The sequence below is a fragment of the Coenobita brevimanus genome, chromosome 23 (assembly GCF_032717465.1).
Source record: "Coenobita brevimanus isolate Jiangsu-jjx chromosome 23, ASM3271746v2, whole genome shotgun sequence".
In the NCBI taxonomy this organism is placed as follows: Eukaryota; Metazoa; Arthropoda; class Malacostraca; order Decapoda; family Coenobitidae; genus Coenobita; species Coenobita brevimanus.
Window position 1 is genome coordinate 39,815,708 of NC_136976.1, and position 26,918 is coordinate 39,842,625.

General features: G+C 41.5%; 1 protein-coding gene across 1 annotated transcript in view; it reads left to right on the forward strand.

The window, feature by feature from the left end:
• LOC145392951 (pyruvate dehydrogenase phosphatase regulatory subunit, mitochondrial-like) overlaps positions 1-6,334 on the forward strand; it is an 865,738-nt gene extending 859,404 nt beyond the window's left edge. Inside the window, exon 20 of the mRNA XM_080267241.1 lies at positions 5,214-6,334. Coding sequence (XP_080123367.1) covers positions 5,214-5,445 — 232 coding nt within the window. The 3' untranslated portion in view covers positions 5,446-6,334. The remainder of the gene's footprint in view (positions 1-5,213) is intronic.
• Positions 6,335-26,918: the final 20,584 nt, after the last annotated feature.

A 26,918-nucleotide genomic window follows, 5' to 3' on the forward strand; every position in this document is an offset into this window, starting at 1 on the left:
TCTCCCTTTTCTACTTCCTCTCGATGATTTCTAGCTTGGTGGCCTGATGGAGGTGCCACCGCTTCTTGGGGTTCTCAGAAGGCTTCTTAGGCATCGTGAGCAGGATAAAATGCAGCGAGAAAAAAGCACCGTCCAATGCGAATTATGCGACTGAGTGGCACTCTGGTGGGAGAAATTTAAACAAAACATCGTGTGAGAGCAGAAGCATTTTTGATTGGGCGACATCACGATCACGTCACGACAGCGGGTGGGGGAGGCAACTTGATCAGAAGTTTTGATTGGCTGTCAGCATCACAGGAACATCCAGTATGACCATGTTGGACCGGGGGTAATCGTGCTAGAGGCGAACTCTGCAGATTTCGCCCACTTCTCGGAGGTCCGTGCGTGTTATGCTAATGCACCCATGTTATAGTAATTAAACTGTATTCAATCGTACTAATTTTTTGCTCTCCGTGCTGGACGCGAATCGTGCTGGACAAACGCGTGTTGGACGCGAGGGTACTCTATATAGTGGTAGGTGGGGGCGCTCACCGTCCACTCACTCAATGTAGTGCTGCTCTTAGGTGTCTGCCCTTTCCTCTCTTCCATCCTTCTTTCCATTCAACCTCTTGTGTCTTTCTTTCCTTCATTCTTTCCTTGCCCTTCTGCCTGCAGATGACTTTACACTCCCTCTTCTGTCTTTTCATTCTTTCCTCTTCCTTCTGCCTGTGAGTGACTCTGCCCTGAGTGACAAGCCAAATGGTTTCATGTATACCAGGAAACCATCTACTACGCTGGGTGGTAACCATATAAACAAATTTTGGCTCCTCGTGGTTTAGTGGATAATTACAGCCTCCAATCGGACTGAGCCAGTTAAGGTTTATATCCAAGGGTTGGTTGGGGTTTATTGCTCATGTAATGCCACTCAGCGATGAGTGAGTCTGGTCACTCTCATCTTAAATGTCAGGACCAACTTGCCTAGCCCTGGGCTTGTACACTCCTCATGGGGCAATGTAGGATTGGATAATGAATGAATGAATGAAAAATGGGAGAAACAGGAAGAGAGGAGGGCAGACACTGAAAAATAATGATAAAGCCGAAGGAAGAAGTAGGCAGCACAACATCAAGTGAGTGTATGATGGTTGCTTCCACCTACCACAGACATGAGATAATTTCATTCAGTATGATGAAAATTGAGATGTTCTTTTTATTTTTACAACCAGGTAACCTATACAGTACTGTATATGATACTGTACTACAATTTCACTGGTGCTAACCACTCTAGTTTGAAAAATCTAAAGCAAATAATAATGTTTTGTTGTCGTTCATCAACGTCAGTCTGGCCAAATAGACCTATCAACTACAGGCAAGCAGCTGCCCTTGCAGGGCCATCCCTTACAGTAAACTGATGTTCCCCTGCAGTTGACAGTGCCTCACCAGTGTGAGGCATAGGGAAAAATGTGAAGGTTTGGTTCCTGAGTGGGTACTGCATTTGCAACTCTTCGCCCAGTTTACAGGGAAACCGTAGGAGGCTCCACTTCACCCCATGATCTGGGTACCAACTTTCTTGCTATATAATGTGTCCTTTTTTTCCCCCGAAAAAAATTTCATAAAAAATAATCCCGTGCATTATGCCACAAAGGTTATGGTTTAAGTTAGGACTTCGGGTTGTGGTGACTGATACCAAGGCCACCAGCAGTCAGAAGAAAATCACTTGGTGGCCATACTACTTAGTAATAAAGATTTCAGTAATGCAGACTTAGATGAGTGTGCATTATCATAAATACATATTAAATAAACAGCAAACACTATCATTCTGTGGGTTAAATATGCACATACGCTACATAGAGCATAGAGTCATTGCACCATGCTGACTATATCGATAGATTGTATACAAAAATCAGCTAATCACAAACAAGTGAATGCAAGGCAGCAGTGTAAGATTTGTATATTTGTGTATTTCCACTTTAAACAGTTTAATGCAGAATTATTTCACCCTAACAGATGTGACTGTTGAAGATGAGCAATTAGTAAATGAAAGTGAGCATTTTTTTTCTCCCTGAATATCTCTTGCCATATCATCAGTGCGCATTATGCAGTGGTGCACATTATATGAGGTCTGTTTAGAAAGTATCTGACCTTAGGCTGTGAAAAAATAAATAGCTAACCTGTTGAACTAAGACACTAATCTCCCTCAAAGTAGGCCCCTTCTGACTTGACACACATAGCCCAGCATTCTTTCCACTGCCTGAAACATTTTTCAGAGTCAGTTTTCTGTACCAAATCTCCTGCGAGTGCTTCGTCACATTTGTCTTGATCTCTTCTCTCGGATGGACGTTGCTTAGGACATGTGGGAGCGTGCTAATCACGGTCCAGATTTTCTGAAGAGAGTTATTATTGGAGATCAGACTTGGGTGCACAGGTATGACCCAGAAACCAAAGAACAGTTGTCCCAGTGGAAGCATTCAAGGTTGCCTTGGCCAAATAAAGCATGACAGGCCTGCAGCAAAGTAAAATGCACTTGCATGTTGAGTTTTTTCACCTACCATGATGTGCATCACGAATACGCACCAGAAGGTCAAACTGTCAACAAACGTTACTGTCTCAATGTTATCTGTTGTCTTCATGGCACAATTCGGTGGAAGAGACCCATTCTTCTCAACTGATTCAGGAATTTTTGGCCAAGCACAACATCCCGCAGGTTTGCCAGGCTCCCTGCTCACCAGACATGGCTCCATGTGACTTTTGGTTATTCCCCAAGCTCAAAACTCCTTGTAAAGGCTCCCGATTTGAGACGAGAGAAGAGATCATGGTGAATGCGATGAAACATCTGCAGGAGATACTGAAAACTGACTTTGAAAAATGTTTCAGACAGTGGAAAGAGTGATGAGCTATGTGTGTCAAATCAGAAGGGGCCTACTTTGAGGGAGAATAGTGTCCTAGCTCAACAGGTTAGCTATTTACAGTTCTAGAGCCTAAGATCGGGTACTTTCTGAACAGACCTCCTATGCCAAGAAGTATGGTACTGTATTGTACTGTATATGGTTACCACCCAGCATTGTAAATGGTTTTCTGGGTTACAAGAAACCTTTAGACATACAATTCAGTGTAGAGCCACTTGAACTGGAAAGAAAAATAATAAAAAGTGATAGGATGGAAAGGGAGAAGTAGGAAGAGAGGGAGGCAGACACAGAAACAGGATGATAAGGAAGAAGTAGGCAGCATTACTGAGTATGTCAAGTAAGTGGATGATGGTCACCACCACCTACCACTTGTAAAGAATACAGAAAAAGACTATCATAAAGAATGGGTTAAAGGTGGATTTTAAAATGTGTTCATATATTAGGTATAGTACTGTAATATTGCAAGAAATACATTGTTTTGGTTTCAATATGTGAAATGTATGGGTCTTAAAATAATGAAATGACAACCAGTATGTAGTTGCATGATACATAGGTGCATTAGGGGAGAAGGGTAGGTAGACTACAGATATGAGATTGATTATGAGTGAAATGTATACAGTCAGCTTGCCTATAACGTGCTCTATCACAATGCAGGTTATGTATAACCTGGAAGACACTTGTTCAGGTTCTCAGAGCTACCACAATTTGGTTAGAGCCACCGTAATGTGGACTGCGGGCTTGGATATGTTCAAATATGGGATAATCTTTCACTGATCAGGCAAATCTGCCCCAGTCCATGGTACAAGACTGCTAAGTGGCTCATTGCACATTCCAAAGCCACTGACATCCCATCCTGCCACTCACACCACCCCCACACAGCCTTGTCTGAAAGCAGTTATAAGTAGCAAAGCACAGCATTCAGCCCAAGGTCATGCATGATAAGAACTTTACCTGCAGACATGTGTCTCCTATCTTTCCATGATGATGGGCACCCGTGAGTGTGCATCATGGTCTTACCACCCAGGACTACCTCCTTATTTCAACCACTAGACCAGGAGGCTGTTGCATCTGTAAAGAAACTCTATCAACATAAACTTTATGTCTGTTTTTGTACTCAAACTGCCTTCCCCAAGAACTTGAAGAAATCTCAGGCTGCAATGATTTACAAGACTAGGGCATAGTCGGGCCCAACCCTGTGCCTAGTGATTCTAACAGTGATGGAAGTGATATGAGTGTGGGTAATAAAGGTGATGTGGAAAATATTGTGAGTGCTGCAATGAGTAAAATTAGTAAAAATCTGATCAGGTGGAATGACCATTAACCATGCCTGTCAGGCATTGGTCCCACACTTCTGTTAACCTGTTTTGCACAGTGGTTCAGTTCCCAGACACAGCTTCACAGGAGGCAGCCACAGCTGCAAGGAGGCTGCCAGGAGGAGTCAATGACAGAAGTGATCTTGCATTACATTAGTGAGGCAGATGCAGGGCTGGTGACTTCAGAGGCAGTGTTGGAAAGATTTGAAGTGAAACTAAGTGGAGCCTTCACCTCCAAGACAAACTCAAGTGAAAGTGAGGAATCAGACATTTTGAATGCTTTAAACACAATCCTCGCTGCTGCTGAAGTGATATTTCATGAGATATTATTAGAGAAGGAGGCTCAAGTGCTTGCTGCTGTAGACAGAGCACAAACTATAAATCACTCATTACCTTATCTTTCATATCCAGCTGTCTTCACAAAGAATTTGAGAGCCAGCAACAGATATGACTGGTGATGATAATTATGATGTGGTGTTGTCAGTGGTGTTTAGAATACAATTTGAGGGATTTCTGTTGGAGGAAGAGCAGCAGTAACAACAACAGAAGGATGAGGCATGGCAAGATGACCACACCAAGGAGGTGAATAACCTCAACCAGTCTCAGACTTACCCTCACATCAAGCCAGTCTACCATCCTATTTCCAGTAAGGTACACTGCAGTGTGTTTTTCATTGTGCCTATCATTGTTTGGAACATTTAAGCAGTCTAAGGTGGTGAGGCAGGCATTGGGAGGTCATTAGGGATGACACTGGGGGGATCCTGATAATAAACTATTTTTCTTTTAGGCTCTGTAGTTCTCACAATGCAAATTCCCATGGCACTGTTAATGTTATTGATGAATTAGCTATGTTATAGGTGTGCTGACTGTGGTATGAGGGAGACAGGTTTTAAGTGGAAGGAAAGAGTGGGAGAAAGCTGAAGGGCAGTGTGCTTCCCCCCCCCCCAGGACCTCTTTGGATGATTCGTAGAATGTAGTAAAAATTTTAGGTGATTAAAGTCACATAATATCCCATCAGGTTTGGATTCACCTTGAACAAGATGGTGTGCCTTGGGTTTGTGCGTCACCATGAAGGACAAAATGTGACACCTGATTACATCCTCCATGATGCTCACTTCGAGATTGACATCGCTGGTCGAAGAGTGCCAGTCTGTGCCTCACTGCAGCCTCCTAAGATGCCTGTGGTCAAAATGGACGGGTTTGCTTCCTACCGACCCAGGACACGAGGAATCATCACTCAGAAATTGTAAATTCTAAAATGTTACTCTCCTTTTACATGCTGGTAAATGTGTAACTGGAACAGTTGTGCTAAGAATTAATCCTTTAGATTGAATAGAATACTGTAGTGGTTTCCAGCCTTTGTTAATGTGTGGCACACCTTTACACTGTAATGTAATATGGTAGATTGTGTAACTGAATTCTTTTGAAGAACTGGCACTTCTGAGAAACAAAAGGGCAACCATTATCATTACAGTACACTCAAACCTCGATTTAAGGGACCTCCATTTAAGGGATTTCGGATTTAAGGGACTCCATAGTCTTCCTGACAAACTGACAAGACCATTCAAAAATGATACTTAATGTCCCTACACATTAATATGTTTGTTTATACAGTACCATAAAATAATATTCATAATCATATCAATAAGTAAGATAAGTGAAACAATAATTGCATTTCATAATAAGATTATCTTTATATGTAGTAAAACAATGCACATTTTCAAGGAAGGGACAAGTTGATTTCCCATTTAGTCCCTTAAATCGAGGTTTGAGTGTACCTTTCTTCCTCCAAATCAGTAGCTCATACATTAGTAGCATGTCTGCAAAAAGTAATGGCACCAAGAATATTTTTCAGTAGTAACCATGTACAGGTTTTATAAATGAACTAATAGTCTATACTGTATTGGGGAATAAACTGTCAAATCTGTGACTTTAGCTGGATACTTAAATAAAACAGACAGTTTTTGTCTAGTCCAAAACATATTTTTCACTTGTTTCAAGTGAGTTTTAGGAAGAGACCAAACAGCTTTTGACACCACTTAGGCATTATGAATGATGATGAGAGGAATCATCACAGGCTCAGAGAGGAGGATTGAATGTGTTTTTTCTTGTCTCCCATTACAGTACCACATGAGGCTTAATGACTCCTTGAAGTTGTTCAGTGATTCATCATCTTGTTAAAATGAGCACATGATGATGATGTTCCCACCCTCCACTGTGGGAAACCAGTGTTGAATGCCTCTTCAGTCGCCATGAATTGTGCCACAGCTGCTTTATGTGGCTTTTTTTTTTTTTATGGGGAAGTAGAGAAAGAGAGCAGTGCTCTCTCATCTCTTGGATGGTTATGATGTCCATTCATATACTGTATACAGCTCACTGCATAAACAGCGGGTTAATATGTCATTAATGGTATATGTTGAGAACTTTTTGGTGTAGGACCAGGAAGATTTCATGTGGAATGTACAGCTACTGTATTTCCGTAGGAATGCTTAACCTGCCCAAACCCTTGTAAGTCAGTTTTGGCCTGAAGCTCTTGCGCATAGTCAGTAGAAGTGAAGGTAGAGAGATGCGAGGTGTCAGGAGATCATTTAAAAGAACATTTTGCTGGGCAGCCCATCATAGGACTATATATTTACTGTCTGTGACCAGCAAATATTAGACAATATATCCTAAATAAATGAAGATGAAGGGTAGTGAAATTTAAACTTTTCTGGTGAACTAATTACTTGTATTCTGTGACAGTGGATTCACTGAGCTGCCTAATACAATTAGTATTCGACAGCTCAGGTTACAGGAACAAAATGAGTCCAAGAGATAACATTTGTATACATTTATGCAGGATAGCAATAAACATTGAGACCAGAAAAGTAAAATGGCAGTGTCATCGTTGGTCCATAGGCCTTGATGGTTCAGAGGGTTCAAGTTCATAAACCACTGGATAAACTAAGTAAGTATTTTACTTACTAATTAACATCACATCAGGAATCATAAAAAAAAAAAATCATAATGTCTGCTCATCTAAGGGAAGTGTTGGAACATAGAAACATGGCTATGACACGCCACATACACAACATGGCTCCTCATGTTCCGCAACTAAGCACAGATACTGCCCAGAGACATAAATTGTGGTTGAAGTGACTCAAAATTATTTAGATAATATGCTGGTCAGTCCAGTGCTGGGTTGGGTCACAGGAACAGGCACAAAATTAAGAGACTGAAGAAATTTAAATCAACAGAGGATGTGTGTGAGATTCAGCCACTGAAGAGAGTGGTTTGACACACGTTCCTGTTACCCCTGTACAAGAGTACAGGAACAGTATCAGCGAGTGCTGATCAGCGGATGAGACAATAACAACCCAGGAGAAAGGTCAACATTCCTCTTAAGACATTATAAATGGTGAAAGCAAGCAATGCAAGTCATCAGTTCTCCGAGTTTGGAATGATTTGTCCCATCCAGTGTTATGAGTAGCAGCACTACAAGTAGTGATGCTATGTAGCGGAGCTACAATAAACTCTCAGTTATCCATTATCGCAATATCCGACCCAACGCAATACCCGGCACTGAGGCGCTTCTGGCTCGGCTCTATTAAAGCAATATCCGGCAACATTTTGCAATATCCAGTGCTGAAATGGGACATAACCGGCAGTTCTATGCAATATCCGGCGTTGAAGTGTATTCACTGGCACGTAAACAGTAGCCAGTCGGCACTGTATTACTGTATTGTATCATTACTTTATCGTAATTTATGCCTAATTTTCATCTTTTACTCATGGGAAAATTTTGAGGATGGAGGTTTGAGACAGATAGTAATGCAATATCTGGCTTGACGCCCAGTGCTGAGCTGATGGGGGGTACTGTGCAATAGCTGGCATGGTGCTGAACGTTGAGCCGATGGGGGTATTATGCAATATATGGTATTTTGCTTTAATCAGCATAGAGCTTGGCTGAATTATGCCGGATAATTGAAAGTTCAATGTACCTTTTTCTGTAGCAAGAAGATGTAGTACACATTTTTTTTTTCTTTTTTTTTTAATAGTAAAATAGTAGCAACACTACATCTCTGAGTTATTCAATCACTGCCCACTACTCACTACTTTTAGTTGTGTTCATACTAGATGCAAATGAAAAAATATGATTCTGGTGCACTGCAGTGCTAGTGGACCATCGGTAAGGTTGCCATGCAATATTATTCGTAACGAAGCTGGCAAATTAGTAATGAAAATCTTTCTGGCAATGGGGCTTATCATGATATGGTTTTAACCATAAATTTGCTAAGAATATGTAAATGTTTGTATTGTTCGTGATATTTCTTATTCGGGGTACAGCAACAATTTTCCTGTGGATATTATTAAAGGTTACAGAAGACTATAAAATGTCTCCTAATACCAGGTATACTGTACATTGTATACGGTGATCCCTTGGCTGTTTCGCATAATTGATACCACACCTAGTGCATGATAAGGAAACTGCGCAATAATGAGAGCATAGAACAGGATTTATCCTCATTGGTACTGGGCACCCCACTTGTAAATCCAAATTTTCCCTTTAACAACAGTTCACACTCATTAATTATATAAATACTGTTATGGTAAGTATCAGAGACACACATAGGGATAGTTAGGTTAATAGAAAGTGATGGAAAAGGCACAATAAGGAAGAAACACCTACCATATAAAGATCTGAGATGGGCTTGAAGTAGGGGGTTCCAAGGCCAGGGGGTGGAGACTTAGTGGTCTCTACCACATGAGATGATTTCCTTGAGCCTCATCTTTGAATCTCTCAAAGCCATCAAAAACCACACATTTTGCAACACATTTGTCAACAGAAACTATCTCAGGTGTGCAATAATGAAGCTTTTTAGCTGAAAAAATATAATAACAGCAGGAGTACAGATTTTCATCTACCAGTAATAAGGAAAACCACTATAACCAAATGTGTGATAACCAAGGGATTTCTGTAATTACAGTAACACAGGAAACATATGTATATATATATATATATATATATATATATGGAGCCTCTGTGGTACAGTGGTAAAGTATGCGTTTTCATACACTGAAGAATGAGGATTCACGCCCCCACCAGGGTAATAAACTTTGGGAGCATTCTTCTGGCCACATACTGATTGGCGGACATCAGGGGTGCTGTGGTTGAACCAGTCCCATACTATAAAGTACACTCAGTCCTCATAAATCGAGGCATTTTGGATCTGAACCACTGTCGTGATTTATGAGTAATAACTCTTATGTGAAAAATTAATTTGGGTCTGGACATTGGCCAACTCCCCCCCACAGCACCCTACCTACACCTATCTAGGCACCATCAAACACAATCATACAAATTTAGGAATATTCATTGCATGTATTAAGATCTCACCTTAATTCTATGACGAAATTGCTTAAGTGAATGGAGTGGGTTGGTGTTGGGAAGAACTTAGAACCTCTCAGCACTTGTTCTTCCCAAACCCTTTCACCATCTTTGAAAACTTCTCTCCCCTCTCAACACGACAATTGAGCTCCAAACGTTGACTGTGCGACAACTGCGGCAGCTTCTTGACACCATACTGCTTAGAGTGCTTCATTGGGGGGTCGGGAGGGGCCATGGCAGGTAGGAGGCGGGGGGAAGTTGCACAAAAAAGGCAGGTAACTCTCATACTCCACGGCGACGGTCTGTAGTGTGCAGATTGGTGGGACAAGAACAACAACAACATGGCGGCATTAGTATGCACACTTGCCACCAGGGATGCATGGTGATTGGTTGTTAGGTCACGATTTTCAATTTGAATGCCACGGTTTACGATTCTCCTCGGAAAAGGCCCACTTGGGTGCCTAGGTCTGCGATTTTCGTGACTTAACAGTGATTTAAGGGTGCCGGCAGTCTGACAGCCACTTAGCCGTGATTTATGAACACGCGATTTACAAGGATTGACTGTATGCATGCACCCAGTCAGCTTGCGCGGGCCGATTACATTTGGTTCACGGACTACACGCACATCCAAAGCCACTATAACACTAAAATTACACTTACAAGCACTTCTCACCCTACATACAAATCTCTACCGGACAGCCTAAGCCACTTGGTAGAGATACATTGGCTGTATCGTCCACACTTCGGTAGGGATAGGCTGGTCCTGCAGTGGACACTCAAACGGCTGATGAGATTAGATGAGATGAGATATATATATACAGTAGAACCTCTTTGGTCCGGACCCCTTTAATCCGGATTTCTGTTAATCCGGACAAAATTAAAAAATAATAAGCTCCAAAAATATGTTGAAAGACTTTCTAAAGTCATTTTCAGTATCGGCGCGGAAAGTGATCGTCATTCGTTTAGTCTCGGATCACGCTAGGTCGCAACATGGGCGCCTGTTTAAACACACGCTAGCATTCGTTCCATCAACTAGTTCTCCAACCATTTATATTTTTACGCTGTATTTCAAAAGTTAATCCTCCTTACCATGCTCCTTAATGCAAGTGTAGCTTCTGTAACGAATAAAGGTGTTAAAAGGAGGAGTTTGCTTACACAAAAATGGGTCAGAATATTCTGCAGTGTTTAGTGATTACTGTAGATTATTTTTTGTACTTAAATGTGCTTTACTTGTACATCAAACATTAGCTTCTTGCCCATATGGGTGTTATCAATATGCCAAAGATGACAATGTATTTTTTGCCTACATAAGTTTTATTTTTATTCCAAATATTACAGTTAATTAATTAATTTATTTTTTTTGCCTACAAGTGCCTTAGTCACTTACTACAATTTAAAATGTAGGCTAGTTTCCTGTCATGGCCTTACCTGTAAATTATGAAATACAAAACTATCGTACATGATTAGTTTTGTTATTTTAGTACCGGTATCCTTTCATCTTTTGCAGTTACGTAGGGTTGACATATGCCACATATGTTAATAATTAACAAACATACCATATGTAGATAGAGTTTGGTATGAACTGGAGATTACCCTGATGGTCCGGACAATCTGCTAATTCGGACAACCCTTCCCCCCATATAGTCCGAATGAGAGAGGTTCTGCTGTATATATATATATATTTTTTATGTGTCCAACCCTGGGCATAGGCTTCACAGCCTGCTCTCAAGGCCCAGTAGTCCTCCTACATACCATACACCTCTACATGTCACCTCTTCGGCGCTAACACCCACCGTCCATATTGAATACATGCTAGGGCTGTCTCATACAGGACTGGTGTAGTGGTATCAGCGGTGGTATTTTTACGACATGTCAGCCGGTCTTCTGGTAGATCAGTAGAATCTGATTTCATGAAATTCAAAACCCTAAACTGTTCCTTGCCCCAGCGTGGATTTGAACCTGGGTCTGGTTGGACTGCAGGCCACCTCTCCAATTTCAGCACTGGATATTGCAAAATTTTGCCGGATATTGCTTTAATAGAGCCGAGCCAGCAGCGCTGGGTATTGCGTTGGGTCGGATATTGCAATAACAGATAACTGAGAGTTTACTGTAGCTCTGCTACATAGCATCACTACTTGTAGTGCTGCTACTCATACAACCGGATGGGACAAATCATTCCAAACTTGGAGAACTGATGACTTGGTAATGAAGAAACTAATTTTATAATAAATTTGGAGTAACCTGGTCATTCCTGTGAATGAAATTAGTATGCAACAAGGAGCACATAAAAATGCAACCCCTGCACACCAATTGGTCTAATGATTGAATATTTGACTTTCCTCTGACCTTGAGCTTCAACAGAATGCTCTCCAAATCATATTACACTGTACTTCATTCCTGCCTAACCCTTAACCTCACCATCAGCTTTGGTTCAGATTTGAGTAATAGTGTCATTGTTTAATGACATTAACTTTTGATTTTCATTCTCCTGACCTTTGCCATTGATTGTTCTCAGAATCAATTTTTTTTTTTTTTAACCAGAATCCTTGCACAAAACTTAGTCATATTAGATAAAAACTGTTTTGGTTGACCATGTCAGTACAGTATTACCCTGACTTTAGTTTAATTTAGTTTCGTTTATAAAGGCTTCAGCATGCATGCATGCATCAACGTTGGTCACCTAATGGTTGCTTTCCACGCTGCACTATCTCTGGCAGGCTCTCCATTCAGTCCCTTATCCTTGAGGTCACACTTTGTTACCTTATCTCAGGTCTTATTCGGTCTGCCTCTTGCAACCCTACCCCAAACATAAACACTTCATACACTTCATACTTCTATTCTATCTATCTATCTATAGCCCGATGCCCTAATCCTGCAAAGGGTGGCTGCAGACAAAACGCCTCCAAGTCGCTCTGTCACCCACCATTTGACTACCCTCCCTCCAACTCACCCCCCCCTCCCTCATATACCTCTCAACTCCATCCCTCCACCTCATCCTCGGTCTACCTCTCCCTCTCCCTCCCTCCACCTCACCTACATACACCCTCTTAGTCAGTCTTTCATTCTCCATTCTCTGCACCCAATTGCCATCCTCCATCCTCTCCACATGCCCAGACCATCTCAGTCTCTCTCTCCTTATTACAACACCAGTACACTCCAGTCACATCCTACTTCTTAACTCTTCCAATGTAAACCTAGGCCCCCCCCCCCCCAGGCCTTGCATACAAGGATGCACTGCACATCCATCTAATCATTGTCATTTCTGCACATTTGAACCAGCAAATATCCCCTTCCTTTACTGTCAAGGTCTCACTACCATACAGCATTACACTCCCAACACTTGCCGCTTACAAAGATCCCTCACCACAGAGGGAGAGCCCTCTCAATGTTAGGAGAGGCAACAGCTCCCTGAACTTCTTCCAACCACTCCTTACGCTAGCCACATAGCTATCTCTAGCCCCACCTCCAGCACATAACATGTCTCCCAAGTAACAAAACTCTTACACACACTAGAGAGACTCACCAACAAGATCAATCCTTTCACGCCTGACAATCTCAACATGCTCTCCCCGACACACTGCACACACGAAATCAGCATTATCTTGCAGTCTACTTCTAATGCCACTACATCTCTTATGCACCCACTTATCACAAACACTGCATAGGATGGAATTACTTCCCACACCCTTGTGTCAGACCACACATGGCCACTCTCCCTTTTCTTTGATAATACTGCCACCAACCCCAGATACTGTCATCTTTGTTTTATCTGCATTTACTTTCAAACTCGTGTTCCCCATACCCTCTCTCTGCGTCCTAAATCTTTTCTCCACCTCCCTTTCTTTCTCTGCAGTCAGAACCAAATCATCAGCATACAACATCTCCCACCCAAGTCCATTTCTGAAGTCATGTGAGAGGGCTTCATGTGCCATGATAAACAACAAGGGGCTCAAGACTGACTCCTGATGCTCATCAACATTCACAGAAAACACATCACTCAAATCTTCATCCACTCTCACCTGGGTGTGAACACCCTTTTACATAGTCATAACCACTCTAAACCAACCACTCCTTGATCCCAAGCTTTCTCATTGCCCACTTCACTACCTCCCTAGGGACTCTGTCAAAGGTCCTCTCCAAATCAACAGAAACAAAGTACAGATCCCTTTACTTTCTTATATGTTTTTCCTGAAGCTGTCAAACCATGAATATGGCATCAGTGGCCCCTTTGTCTGGCATAGACCCAAACTGTATCTCATCAGTATTTGCTCTTTCTTTGATCATACCTTTTAGAACTCTCTCCATTACCTTTATTATCTGGTCCAGGAATTTTATGCCTCTATAATTTCCTCTTCCCAGGACATCACCCTTCCCATTGTACACATTTACATTCACACTCTTCAGCAAATCATCTGGGAAAACACTCACATATATAATCGTATTTGTCAAATCAGTAACTAACCCCACCCCTATATCTCCTGAGGCCTTCAGCATTTCAGTAGTCAACCCAGACTCACTTGCTGTCTTCCCCTCCTGCATTCTGCCTATTGCCCTGCTCACAGTAGCAGCATTAATCATAGGCCAGGGGTCATATGCTGGATCTGCTGACCCCAAACCTTCCCTGTTGTGGTCAACTCCTCATTCAGCAACTGGTTATAATGAATGCCCTCTCCAGGCATCGTTAGTATTCTCACTGTTCACCACTGGTTTTCCTTCACCATTCTTCACACACTGCTCACCTATGATATCCCAGTTTTTCCCTCTTCACCTGAATTACTACCTTAAATATCATATTCTTTCATTCCACATTATTTAGGTTATCCAGTAAGTCTCTGAGACTCAGATTTTGTCCTGTAGATCTTTTCTAGCTGTATCCTTGGCAGCCAAGTATTCGCCTTTGTCACCACCCCATATCCATCCTTAGAAAAGCCTTCTTTTCTCCTTAACTGCTGCTTCTACACCCTCATCCCACCACCATGTTACTGTATGTCTTGGGAGGCCCTTTATCCATCCACACACTGAATCAGTAACTCTCAGGAGATTGTTCTTGAGAGCTCTGTACAGTTCATTAACACTTCTGTCAGCAGCTTCCTGTTCAGCCACCACTCTACTCATCTCATTAGAGAAGGAATCCTATGCTGCTTGGTTTTTCAACTTACATATTTTCCTCCTAGGTGCATAGATCTTCTTTTTCATCACCCACTCCGTAAGCACCATGTCATATATCAGTAATTTGTGTTGTTGCACACACTCTTTGCTCCCCGTAGCTTTAACATCCCTCACCAACCTCCTATCAGCCCTCCTGACCGGGAGATAGTGTATCTGGCTACTGTTGCCCCCAGACTTTTATGTAATCATTATACTCTCTTTTCCCAAAATGCCTGTTGCACACATTCATATCAACACACATTTTAGGAAAAGACCTATTTATTCTGAAAACCTTTATATCAACATCCTGTGTGATCCTCAGCTCACAGTCCAAATCATATTAAGATTGTTTTAGTTATTTTGTTAATACACAGACACACAGTTCAGACCTAGACGTGTTCTGTGAGCTTGACCTTTGACTGATTGTTCTCAAAATAGAATCCCCTTGTTTTTCCTGACCCAGTCAACAAGTTTGGTCTGAAGTGGATAAAAACTGAGTTATCTTGTTAATATGCACATAGATGGATCTTTGTCTTTCCCCTGTGACCTTGACCTTTGACCTGTGATGAAAAAGTGGATTTCCTTGTCTGACCCTTAACCCTTCCACCAAGTTTGGTTAAAATTGGATCAAAACTGAGTTATTTTTTTAACACTCACACACACACACACACCTACAAATGGGTAAGATTTTGACCTTGTCCTTTGTCTGAGTGTTCTCAGTATTGAAAACCTGATTCTTGTCTTGCCTTCAACATTTCCTGAAAGTTTGGTCAAAATTGGATTAAAATGGTCGAAATTGATTTTCCTACGTGAACATTTGACCAGGCTGTGTTATCTTGACCTCTGACCTAGTGTTTTAAAAAACAGTAGGTTTCCTCACTGGAAATCCCTTAATCATCCTACCAAGTTAAGATTAGAGAAATACTCTTTGTTTTGTTTATGCACACACACACACACACACACACACACACACACACACACACACACACACACACACACACACACACACACAGAAGGGACCCCAAGAGCATAGCTCATTTCCTGTATATCACAGGTATAAATACACACACACACACACACACACACACACACACACACACACACACACACACACACACACACACACATTACGGACGAGGGAATCACCTATACACAAGAGAAAGATATTTGTGAAGCGCTAAATAAGAATTTCCAATTAGTTTTTACAGAAGGCGCTTTATTTGCTTTATTTGCATTCAAGTGCATTCAAGTACTTGGGTAGTGTGATGAGTAAGGATGGAACTTTGGGGGATGAAGTACGTGAAAGGGTACAGCAGGGAAGAAAGGTTGTTGGTACACTGAAAGCAGTGATGAGAAATAGGGAGGTGAGTATGGAAGTTAAGAAGTCACTGCATGATGGTATTGTGATCCCTACCCTGACGTATGGAAGCGAGGCGTGGACCTTGCAAGAGGGGAACAAGTCAAGAGTGAGAGCAGTGGAAATGAGTTACTTGAGAGGAGCATGTGGAGTGACGTGGAGGGACAGGTTGACGAATGAAGAAGTGAAGGAACGTTGTGGGGTAGATGTGGATGTGGTTGAAAAGATTAGGAGAAATACACTGAGGTGGTTTGGACATGTGGAGAGAATGGAGAATGAAAGACTGACTAAGAGGGTGTATGTAGGTGAGGTGGAGGAAGGGAGAGGGAGGGGTAGACCGAGGATGAGGTGGAGGGATGGAGTTGAGAGGTATATGAGGGAGGGGGGGGTGAGTTGGGGGGAGGGGAGTCAAATGGTGGGTGACATAGTGACTTGGAGGCGTTTTGTCTGCGGCCACCCTTTGCGGGATTAGGGCGTCGGGCTATAGATAGATAGATAGATAGATAGATTTTACAGAAGAAAAAATTTTTGAGAGGGACTGTGTGAAACATGCATGTCCACACATACTACCAGATATACAAATATCATAAAAAGTAATACAGGAGGAGTTAAGTAAATTAGACAGAGGAAAAGCAAGTGGTCCTGATGAAATTTCATGTTGGGTACTACGAGATTGTGCAAAGGAGTTAAGTAAACCATTATTTTTAATTTTCAAGAAATCCTTGAGTCAAGGTAAACTACCTGATATTTGGAAGAAAGCAAATATTGTCCCCTTATTCAAGAAAGGGAATAGACAAAATCCACTCAACTACCGACCAGTATCACTGACCAGTGTTGTAAGCAAGGTATTAGAAAAGCTTATAAGAAAAGCTTGGGTAAATCATCTAGCAGAACACAGTATGATAACAGAAAGACAGTTTGGTTTCAGAAAAGGAAAATCATGTGTTACTAATCTGTTGGGCTACTTTGACAGAGTAACAGACACAATACAGGAAAGAGAAGGATGGGTGGACAGTATCTGTTTAGATTTCAAGAAAGCATTTGACACAGTACTACACCAAAGACTTTTATGGAAACTCTACCATCAAGGAGGAATTCGAGGCAAACTGTTTTATTGGATGCAAGATTTTCTCATAAAAAGAGAAATGAGAATAGTACTAAGGGGAAACTACTCATCATGGAAAGAAATGACTAGTGGAGTACCACAGGGCTCAGTGCTGGCACCAATCATGTTTTTAGTGTATATAAATGATATAAACAGTAACACTGGAAATGAAAGCTATCTAAATATGTTTGCAGATGATGCAAAAGTACAAAGGAGAATTACTAACACAGACTCTTGTAAAGAGCTACAAGAAGAATTAAATAAACTTCATGAATGGAGTAATACATGGCAAATGGAATTCAGTGTTGACAAGTGTCATGTAATCAAGTTTGGTAAAAGTGGAAAAAGACCTGACTGGGATTATACGTTAGGAAATAAAACCCTACACACATCAGAAAGAGAGAAGGACCTAGGTGTGATTATCAATAACAGACTATCTTTGGCTGACCACATCAGTGAGAAGGTACGGAACATGTATACACTGCATGCAAATATGAGAATAGCATTCACATACATAAATGAAGACATGTTAAGAAGGATAATAACATCTTTCATTAGACCAACCCTGGAGTATGCATCAAGTAGTCTGGAGTCCTTATCTCAAAAAACACATAGACAAGATTGAAAAAGTTCAAAGGGCTGCTACAAGATGGATACCAAGCTTAAGGGATCTAAGCTGCGAAGAAAGACTAAATAAACTAAATCTACCAACACTACAGGATAGAAGGAAAAGAGGTGACATGATAATGCTATATAAATGCATATCAGGGAAGGAGAAAATAGACATAAATGATTACTTAACATATGTGGAAGCATCAGGAAGAGGACACTGCAAAAAACTGCATAAGAAGAGAGGTGATAAAGACGTAAGGAAATTCAATTTCCCAAACAGAGCAATTGATCAATGGAATGCACTACTGAATGAAGTAATGTGTGCCAAAACAATTCACAAATTTAAGGATATGTACGATAAATATGGTTTAAGACACGGGACAGTATGAGCTTGACTCATTCCTGTAAAGATACAATTAGGTAAGAACACACACACACACACACACACACACACACACACACACACACACACACACAGTTTGTCACCTGAAAAACACATTAACAAGACAGTTAGAGAGACGTATAAACTCCTGACTAATATAAGAGTAGCTTTTCATTATATGGATGAGGAGATGATGAAAAAATTGATAGTGGCCATGATTCGCCCCAGGTTAGAATATGCAGCAGTACTGTGGTCCCCACACAAAAAGAAAGATATAAACAAGATTGAGAGCATACAAAGAACAGCAACCAAGATGGTCCCCAGTCTGGCAGATCTGTTGTACAGAGAGAGGCTGGAAAAGCTGGATTTGCCTTCCTTAGAAGAAAGGAGAAAGAGAAGCAACATGATTGCAGTGTTCAGGACCATGTTGGGAGTAGATAAAATTGACAAAGAAGATCTGTTTTTATGGGATAAGAGAGTAACAAGAGGACACGGGATGAAACTGAGGAAGCCAAGCTGCTTGAAGGATATCAAGAAATATAGTTTTCCTTATAGATGTATAGACCTGTGGAATAACCTGGACAAAGAGATCGTCCAGTCTAAAAACTTAAACGAGTTTAAAGCTAAATTTGACTTATTGAGAAACAGAGACGGGACCCCACGAGCTAGCTCATTTCCTGTACATCACAATTAGGTAAATACAGTTAGGTAAATAGACACACACACACACACACACACACACACACACACACACACACACACACACACACACACCGCTCACTGGTGCAGTGGTAACATTCTCGCTTGCCAACTGGTGGACGAGAGTTCGCGCCTTGCTCAGGTTGCAAAAAGTTTCACTGACAAAGTGGGTGGTTACTGTCCCCCTTGAGCAAGGGGACAGGTGTGTGCATGTGTGAAGGTCACAGCCTTGCCCTTAGATTGGACTATATGAGCTCTCAGCTCCCTTCCGGGAGGGTAAGAAGCTGACGATCACGACCATCAGTTGATCCTGACCGACCCATTGAATTACACACACACACACACACACACACACACACACACACACACACACACACACACACACACACACACACACATGCATGCATGCTTGCATATGTTTGCACACACACACACACATAGATGGGACCCCAAGAGCATAGCTAATTTCCTGTATATCCGACAGTACACACACACACACACACACACACACACACACACACAGATGGGACCCCAAAAGCATAGCTCGTTTCCTATATATCACAAGTAAGTAAATACACACACACACACACACACACACACACACACATACACACGGGCACACGCATGCATGCATGCTTGCACACGTGTGTTCTTACCTAATTGTTCTTACCTAATTGTATCTTTACAGGAATGAGTCAAGCTCGTATTGTCCCGTGTCTTAGACCATATTTATCGTACATATCCTTAAATTTGTGAATTGTTTTGGCACACACTATTTCATTCGGTAGTGCATTCCATTGATCAATTGCTCTGTTTGGGAAACTGAATTTCCTTACGTCTTTATCACCTCTCTTCTTATGCAGTTTTTTGCAGTGTCTTCTTGCTGATGCTTCTCCATATGTTAAGTAATCATTTATGTCTATTTTCTCCTTTCCTGATATGCACTTATATAGCATTATCATGTCACCTCTTTTCCTTCTCTCCTTTAGTGTTGGTAGATTCAGTTTATTTAGTCTTTCTTCATAGCTTAGGTCCCTTAAGCTTGGTATCCATCTTGTAGCGGCCCTTTGAACTTTTTCAATCTTGTCTATATGCTTTTTGAGATGAGGACTCCAGACTACTGATGCATATTCCAGGGTTGGTCTAATGAATGATGTTATTATCCTTTTTAGCATGTCTTCATTTATGTATGTGAATGCTATTCTCATATTTGCAAGCAGTGTATACATGTTCCGTACCTTCTTGCTGATGTGGTCAGCCGGAGATAGTCTGTTATTGATAATCACACCTAGGTCTTTCTCTCTTTCTGATGTGTATAGGGTTTTATTTCCTAACTTATAATCCCAATCAGGTCTTTTTCCACTTTTACCAAACTTGATTACATGACACTTGTCCACATTGAATTCCATTTGCCATGTACTACTCCATTCATGAAGTTTATTTAATTCTTCTTGTAGCTCCCTACAAGAGTCTGTGCTAGTAATTTTCCTTTGTATTTTTTGCATCATCTGCAAACATATTCAGATAGCTCTCATTTCCAGTGTTACTGTTTATATCATTTATGTACACTAGAAACATGATTGGTGCCAGCACCGAACCCTGTGGTACTCCACTAGTCACTTCTTTCCATGATGAGTAGTTTCCTCTTAGCACTGTCCTCATTTCTCTTTTTATGAGAAAGTCTTGCATCCAACAAAACAGTTTGCCTCGAATTCCTCCTTGATGGTACAGCTTCCATAAAAGTCTTTGGTGTGGTACTGTGTCAAAAGCTTTCTTGAAATCTAAATAGATACTGTCCACCCATCCTTCCCTTTCCTGTATTGTGTTTGTTACTCTGTCATAGTAGCTCAACAGATTAGTAACACATGATTTTCCTTTTCTGAAACCAAACTGTCTTTCTGTTATCATACTGTGTTCTGCTAGATGATTTACCCAAGCTTTTCTTATAAGTTTTTCTAATACCTTGCTTACAACACTAGTCAGTGATACTGGTCGGTAGTTGAGAGGATTTTGTCTATTTCCTTTCTTGAATAAGGGGACTATATTTGCTTTTTTCCAAATATCAGGTAGTTTCCCTTGACTCAAAGATTTCTTGAAAATTAAAAATAATGGTTTACTTAACTCCTTTGCACATTCTCGTAACACCCAACATGAAATTTCATCAGGACCACTTGCTTTTCCTCTGTCTAATCTACTTAACTCCTCTTGTATTACTTTTTCTGCTATTTGTATATCTGGTAGTATGTGTGGACATGCGTGTTCCACATAGTCCCTCTCAAAATTTTTTTTCTTCTGTAAAAACTAATTGGAAATTCTTATTTAGTGCTTCACAAATATCTTTCTCTTGTGTATAAGTGATTCCCTCGTCCGTGATGGATTGTATTATATCTTTTACTTTGGTTTTGCTTCTGATATAGCTGTAAAACAGCTTTGTTTGATCACTACTTTTATTTATTATATCCTCCTCAAACTGTTTTTGGGCTTCCCTCCTTATTCTTGTATAGTCGTTTCTTGCCTGTTTGTAATTATTATATGCCCTTTCACTATTGTGTCTTCTGTATCTATTCCACAACAAATCTCTTCTTTCTTTAGATTTTTTACATTCTGTATTGAACCATTTCTGTATTTTCTTATCTGCTTCTTTGTGCTGTGGGATGTACTTCTGGACTCCTATTTCATAAAATTCACAAAATTTTTTATATACAGCATTTAAATCTTGTCCTCTAAGCTCATTTTCCCAATCAACTTCTAAGAAATACTTCTTTAGGTCTTGATAATTTCCCATTTTATAGTTTAGTCTCTTTTTGTAACTGTCAGTGCTGTTTACTATGTCATATGCTATCCTGAAGTTATAATTTAGTACTGCATGATCGCTTTTGCCGAGTGGAGGGTGATATATTAAACTGTCAATGTCATTTTCTTGCCTAGTAAATATTAGATCTAGCACTGAAGGTACATCAAGTCCTCTTTTTCTAGTGGTTTCCCTCACGTGTTGCGTTAAGAAAAACTCTTGTACGAGATCCAGGAGCTTTTGGTCCCAGCAGCTTTCTTGGCTATTTATATCTAGAGTATTCCAATTTATATTTGTATTGAAATCCCCAGTTAGTATAATTCTTTCCGATTTCTCTTCCATTTTACGTAGCAAGGATCTCATACTCTGAATTGTACTCTCTGCTAGGTCCTCATATTCGTCTCTTTCCCATGTGTTTGATTTGGGTGGCATATACAAATTGGCTACAATTACTTTACCTTCAGATGTGTCGATCTCTACTGCAATCAGTTCTACTTGTGATGGTATATCTAGGTTTATTTCCTTGACTTTTAGATTTTTCTTAGTTAATATTATAATTCCTCCTCCTTTTTTTAAATTTCTGTCTCTTCTCCATATATTGTATTCCTCTAAGTTTAGTATGTCATTGGATATCCTTGGTGTTAATTTTGTCTCAGTTAGGCATATTATTTGTGGTTCATTTTCTCTGACATAATCATTCATCTCTAGTAATTTAGATACCATTCCATCCACATTTGAGTACATCAACTTTATCATCTTGTTTATATACTTGCCATGACATGGTTCGACTAACTTCCTCCTTTTTCTTCCATCCTGTTTGTGTACCACTTTCGTACCTGCAATCCTATTACTTTGTAAAAAAATTTCTTCTTGTCCTCTTCTGATCTTCCCTCATTTTTTGTTTTTGCTTCCTCCCTTGTGTGTGTTTGTGTGTGTGTGTGTGTGTGTGTTCACACACACACACAGTGAGAGAGAGAGAGAGAGAGAGAGAGAGAGAGAGAAAAAAAAACATATATACACACCAATTAATATGTAACACCAGCTCCTGTTTTGCAAGCATGGATGTACAGTAATAAGCCTATTATCTGAATTTCAGTGAGTAAAAGTCATGGCGTCCATGTGGGGTATACTTAACTGAAATAGCCTGAGCCTCATTATAATGTCTGTGTATAATTGTTGCAGAAATATTACTAAAAAATAGCATTGATATACTTGAAATCACAATAATTGCTAAGTTAGTGTTAGTGCACTATTTACAAAAAAAAAGTAGCTTTTGTGGTAGTGGCAGTACATTTTTATCCGAGTAGTGGTAACAGTAGTGCCACTACTTTCAGCACATATTGCATACAATATTGGTCCCATCATCATTTTCATGTCTGAGTACAGTAATACCTAAAGCAGGTAAAACCTCCTCCCAACATGCCATCAAAATGAGGATATGTGGAGTGAAAAAGTGGTATTAGCCAAAGATGTGGCATACTCAGAAAACCCAGTAATGGAATCCTGTAACCGAAGATCGCAGTATTTGTGCATGTAATAAGAGGAATTGCTTGCACTGTCAAAAACATATCTCGTTTTCGTTTTCGTTTTCGTTTTTAAAGGCTCCAACATGCTTGCTTGTGTCGGCCTTGGTCACCTAATGGCGGCTCTCCATGCTGCACGATCCATTGCAGCCTCCCTGTTCAATCCCTTAACCCTAAGGTCACACTTAATGACCTCGTCCCATGTCTTTCTCCGTCTACCCCTCATAACCCCATCCCCAATATTAACACTTCTCACCTTCCTCACCCAGTTATCATCCCCCATCCTCTCCACATGTCCAAACCACCTCAATCTACCTCTCCTCATCACAACACCAATACACTCCAGTCCCATCCTACCTCTCAACTCTTCCATTGTAAACCCAGCCCCTCCAGGCCTTGGACGCAGGGACGCACTGCACATCCACCTAATCATTGTCATTTCTGTACGTCTGAGCTGGCGAATGTCTTTCTCCTTCACTGCCCAGGTTTCACTGCCATACAGCATTACACTCCTAACACATGCTGCATACAAAGACCCCTTAGCACGTAGGGAGAGCCCTCTCAATGTCAGGAGAGGCAAGAGCTCCCTGAACTTCTTCCAACCACTTCTCACCCTAGCCACAGAGCTAGCTCCAGCCCCACCTCCACCACACAACATGTCTCCCAAATAACAAAACTCTTCCACACACTCAAGAGATTCACCAGCAAGTTCAATCCTCTCACGTCTGACGATCTCCACCTGCTCACCCCGGCACACCGTACACATAAAATCAGCATTATCTCGCAGTCTACCTCTGATACCACTACATCTTTTATGCACCCATTTATCACACACACCGCACAAGATGGAATTACTTCCCACGCCCTTGTGGCAAACTGCACATGGCCACTCTCCCTCGTCTTTGACAGTACCGCCACCAACCCTAGATATCATCACTTTTGTTTTATCTGCAATTACCCTTAAACCCTTTTGCCTCATACCATCTCTCCACTTCCTAAACCTTTCCTCCGCCTCCCTTTCATTCTCTGCAATCAACACCAAATCATCAGCATACAACAACTCCCATGGGAGTCCGTTTCTAAAGTCACGTGAAAGGGCTTCAAGTACCATGATAAACAACAAGGGACTCAAGACTGACCCCTGATGCACACCAACATTCACGGAAAACTCATCACTCAAATCTCCATTCACTCTCACCTGGGTGTGAGCACCCACATACATGGCCATAACCACCCTAACCAGCCACTCCTCCAAGCCAAGCTTTCTCATTGCCCACTTCACCACCTCTCTAGGGACTCTGTCAAAGGCCTTTTCCAAATCAACAAAAACAAAATAAAGATCCCTTCTCCTACTAATATATTTTTCCTGAAGCTGTCGAACAATGAATATGGCATCAGTGGTCCCCCTACCTGGCATAAACCCAAACTGCATCTCATCAATATTCACTCTTTCTCTAATCATACCTTCTAAAACTCTCTCCATTACCTTCATTATCTGATCTAAAAGCTTTATACCTCTATAATTTCCTCTTTCCAGGGCATCACCCTTCCCTTTATACACATTTACAATTACACTCTTCAGCCAATCATCTGGGACAACACACTTATAAATAATCCTATTTATCAGGTCAGTGACTAAACTCACCCCTATATCGCCTGAGGCCTTCAACATTTCGGCAGTCAACCCAGACACACCTGCTGCGTTCCCCACCCTCATCCTGCCTATTGCCTCACTCACAGTAGCAGTATCAATCGAAGGCCAAGGTCAGACACTGGATCTGCTGGCTCCAAACCTTCCCTGTCCCAGTCAAACTCCTCATTCAACAACCGGTTATAATGCTCTCTCCATGCATCTTTAATATCCTCACTGTTCACCGCTACCCTTCCTTCATCATTCTTCACACACTGCTCACCTATGATATCCCGATTATCTCTCTTCACCTGACCTGCCACCCTAAATATATTTCTCCTTTCCCCATGATTTAGGTTATCAAGTAATTGTCTCTGTGACTCAGACTTTGCCCTGTAGCCCTACGCTTGGCAGCCAAATATTCCTCTTTGCTGCCACCCTTCTTCCATTCCTGGAAAAGCCTTCTTTTCTCCTTAATTGCAGCTTCTACACCCTCATCCCACCACCAAGTTACTTTATGTCTTGGTGGTCCTTTTGTCCAGCCGCATGTTACATCAGTAACTCTCAAGAAATTGTTCTTGAGGGCTCTGTACTGTTCATTAACGCCTCTGTCTACAGCTCCCTGTTCAGCCACCACTCTCCTCAACTTGCTATAGAAGGCATCCCTTACTACTTGGTTTTTCAGCTTCCATATTTTCCTCCTAGGTATATAAGTCCTCTTTTTCATCACTTGTTCTTTAAGCACCATATCACAAATCAATAGTTTGTGCTGCTGCACACACTCCTCACTTCCTATAACTTTAACATCCCTCACTAACCTCCTATCGGCCCTCCTAACCAGAAAATAATCTATCTGACTGCTATTTCCCCCAGACTCATACGTAATTAACCTACTGTCTCTTTTCTTAAAATATGTGTTGCACACAATCATGTCCGTTGCCTCCCCAAACTTGAGTATCCTTTCCCCTTCTGCATTCCTTAGACCATATGCACATCCCCCATGCACTCCTTCATAACCTTGTGCTGCTTCACCTACATGACCATTTAAGTCCCCTCCCAAAATCACTATCTCATCATCCCGCATACCACCCACTACACGTAATAAATCATCGTTTTCGTTTTTTTAAAGGCTCCAACATGCTTGCATGTGTCGGCCTTGGTCACCTAATGGCGGCTCTCCATGCTGCACGATCCACTGCAGCCTCCCTGTTCAGTCCCTTAACCCTAAGGTCACACTTAATGACCTCATCCCATGTCTTTCTCGGTCTACCCCTCATAACCCCACCCCCAATATTAACACTTCTCACCTTCCTCACCCAACTATCATCCCCCATCCTCTCCACATGTCCAAACCACCTCAATCTACCTCTCCTCATCACAACACCAATACACTCCAGTCCCATCCTACCTCTCAACTCTTCCATTGTAAACCCAGCCCCTCCAGGCCTTGGACGCAGGGACGCACTGCACATCCACCTAATCATTGTCATTCTGTGCGTCTGAGCCGGCAATGAATGTCTTCCTCCTTCACTGCCCAGGTCTCACTGCCATACAGCATTACACTCCTAACACATGCTGCATACAAAGACCCCTTAGCACGTAGGGAGAGCTCCCCTCAATGTCAGGAGAGTGGGCAAGAGCTCCCTGAACTTCTTCCAACCACTTCTCACCTAGCCACAGAGCTAGCTCCAGCCCCACCTCCAGCACACAACATGTCTCCTAAATAACAAAACTCTTCCACACACTCAAAGAGATTCACCACAGCAAGTTCAATTCTTTCACTGCCCTGACGATCTCCACCTGCTCACCCGGCCACGCCGTACACATAAAATCAGCATTATCTCGCAGTCTACCTCTGATACCACTACATCTCTTATGCACCCATTTATCACACACACACCGCACAAGATGGAATTACTTCCCCCCACGCCCTTGTGGCAAACTGCACATGGCCACTCTCCTCGTCTTTGACAGTACCCCGCCTACCCAACCCTAGATATCATCACTTTTGTTTTATCTGCATTTACCCTTAAACCCTTTTGCCCCATACCATCTCTCCCACTTCCTAAACTTTTCCTCCGCCTCCCTTTCATTCTCTGCAATCAACA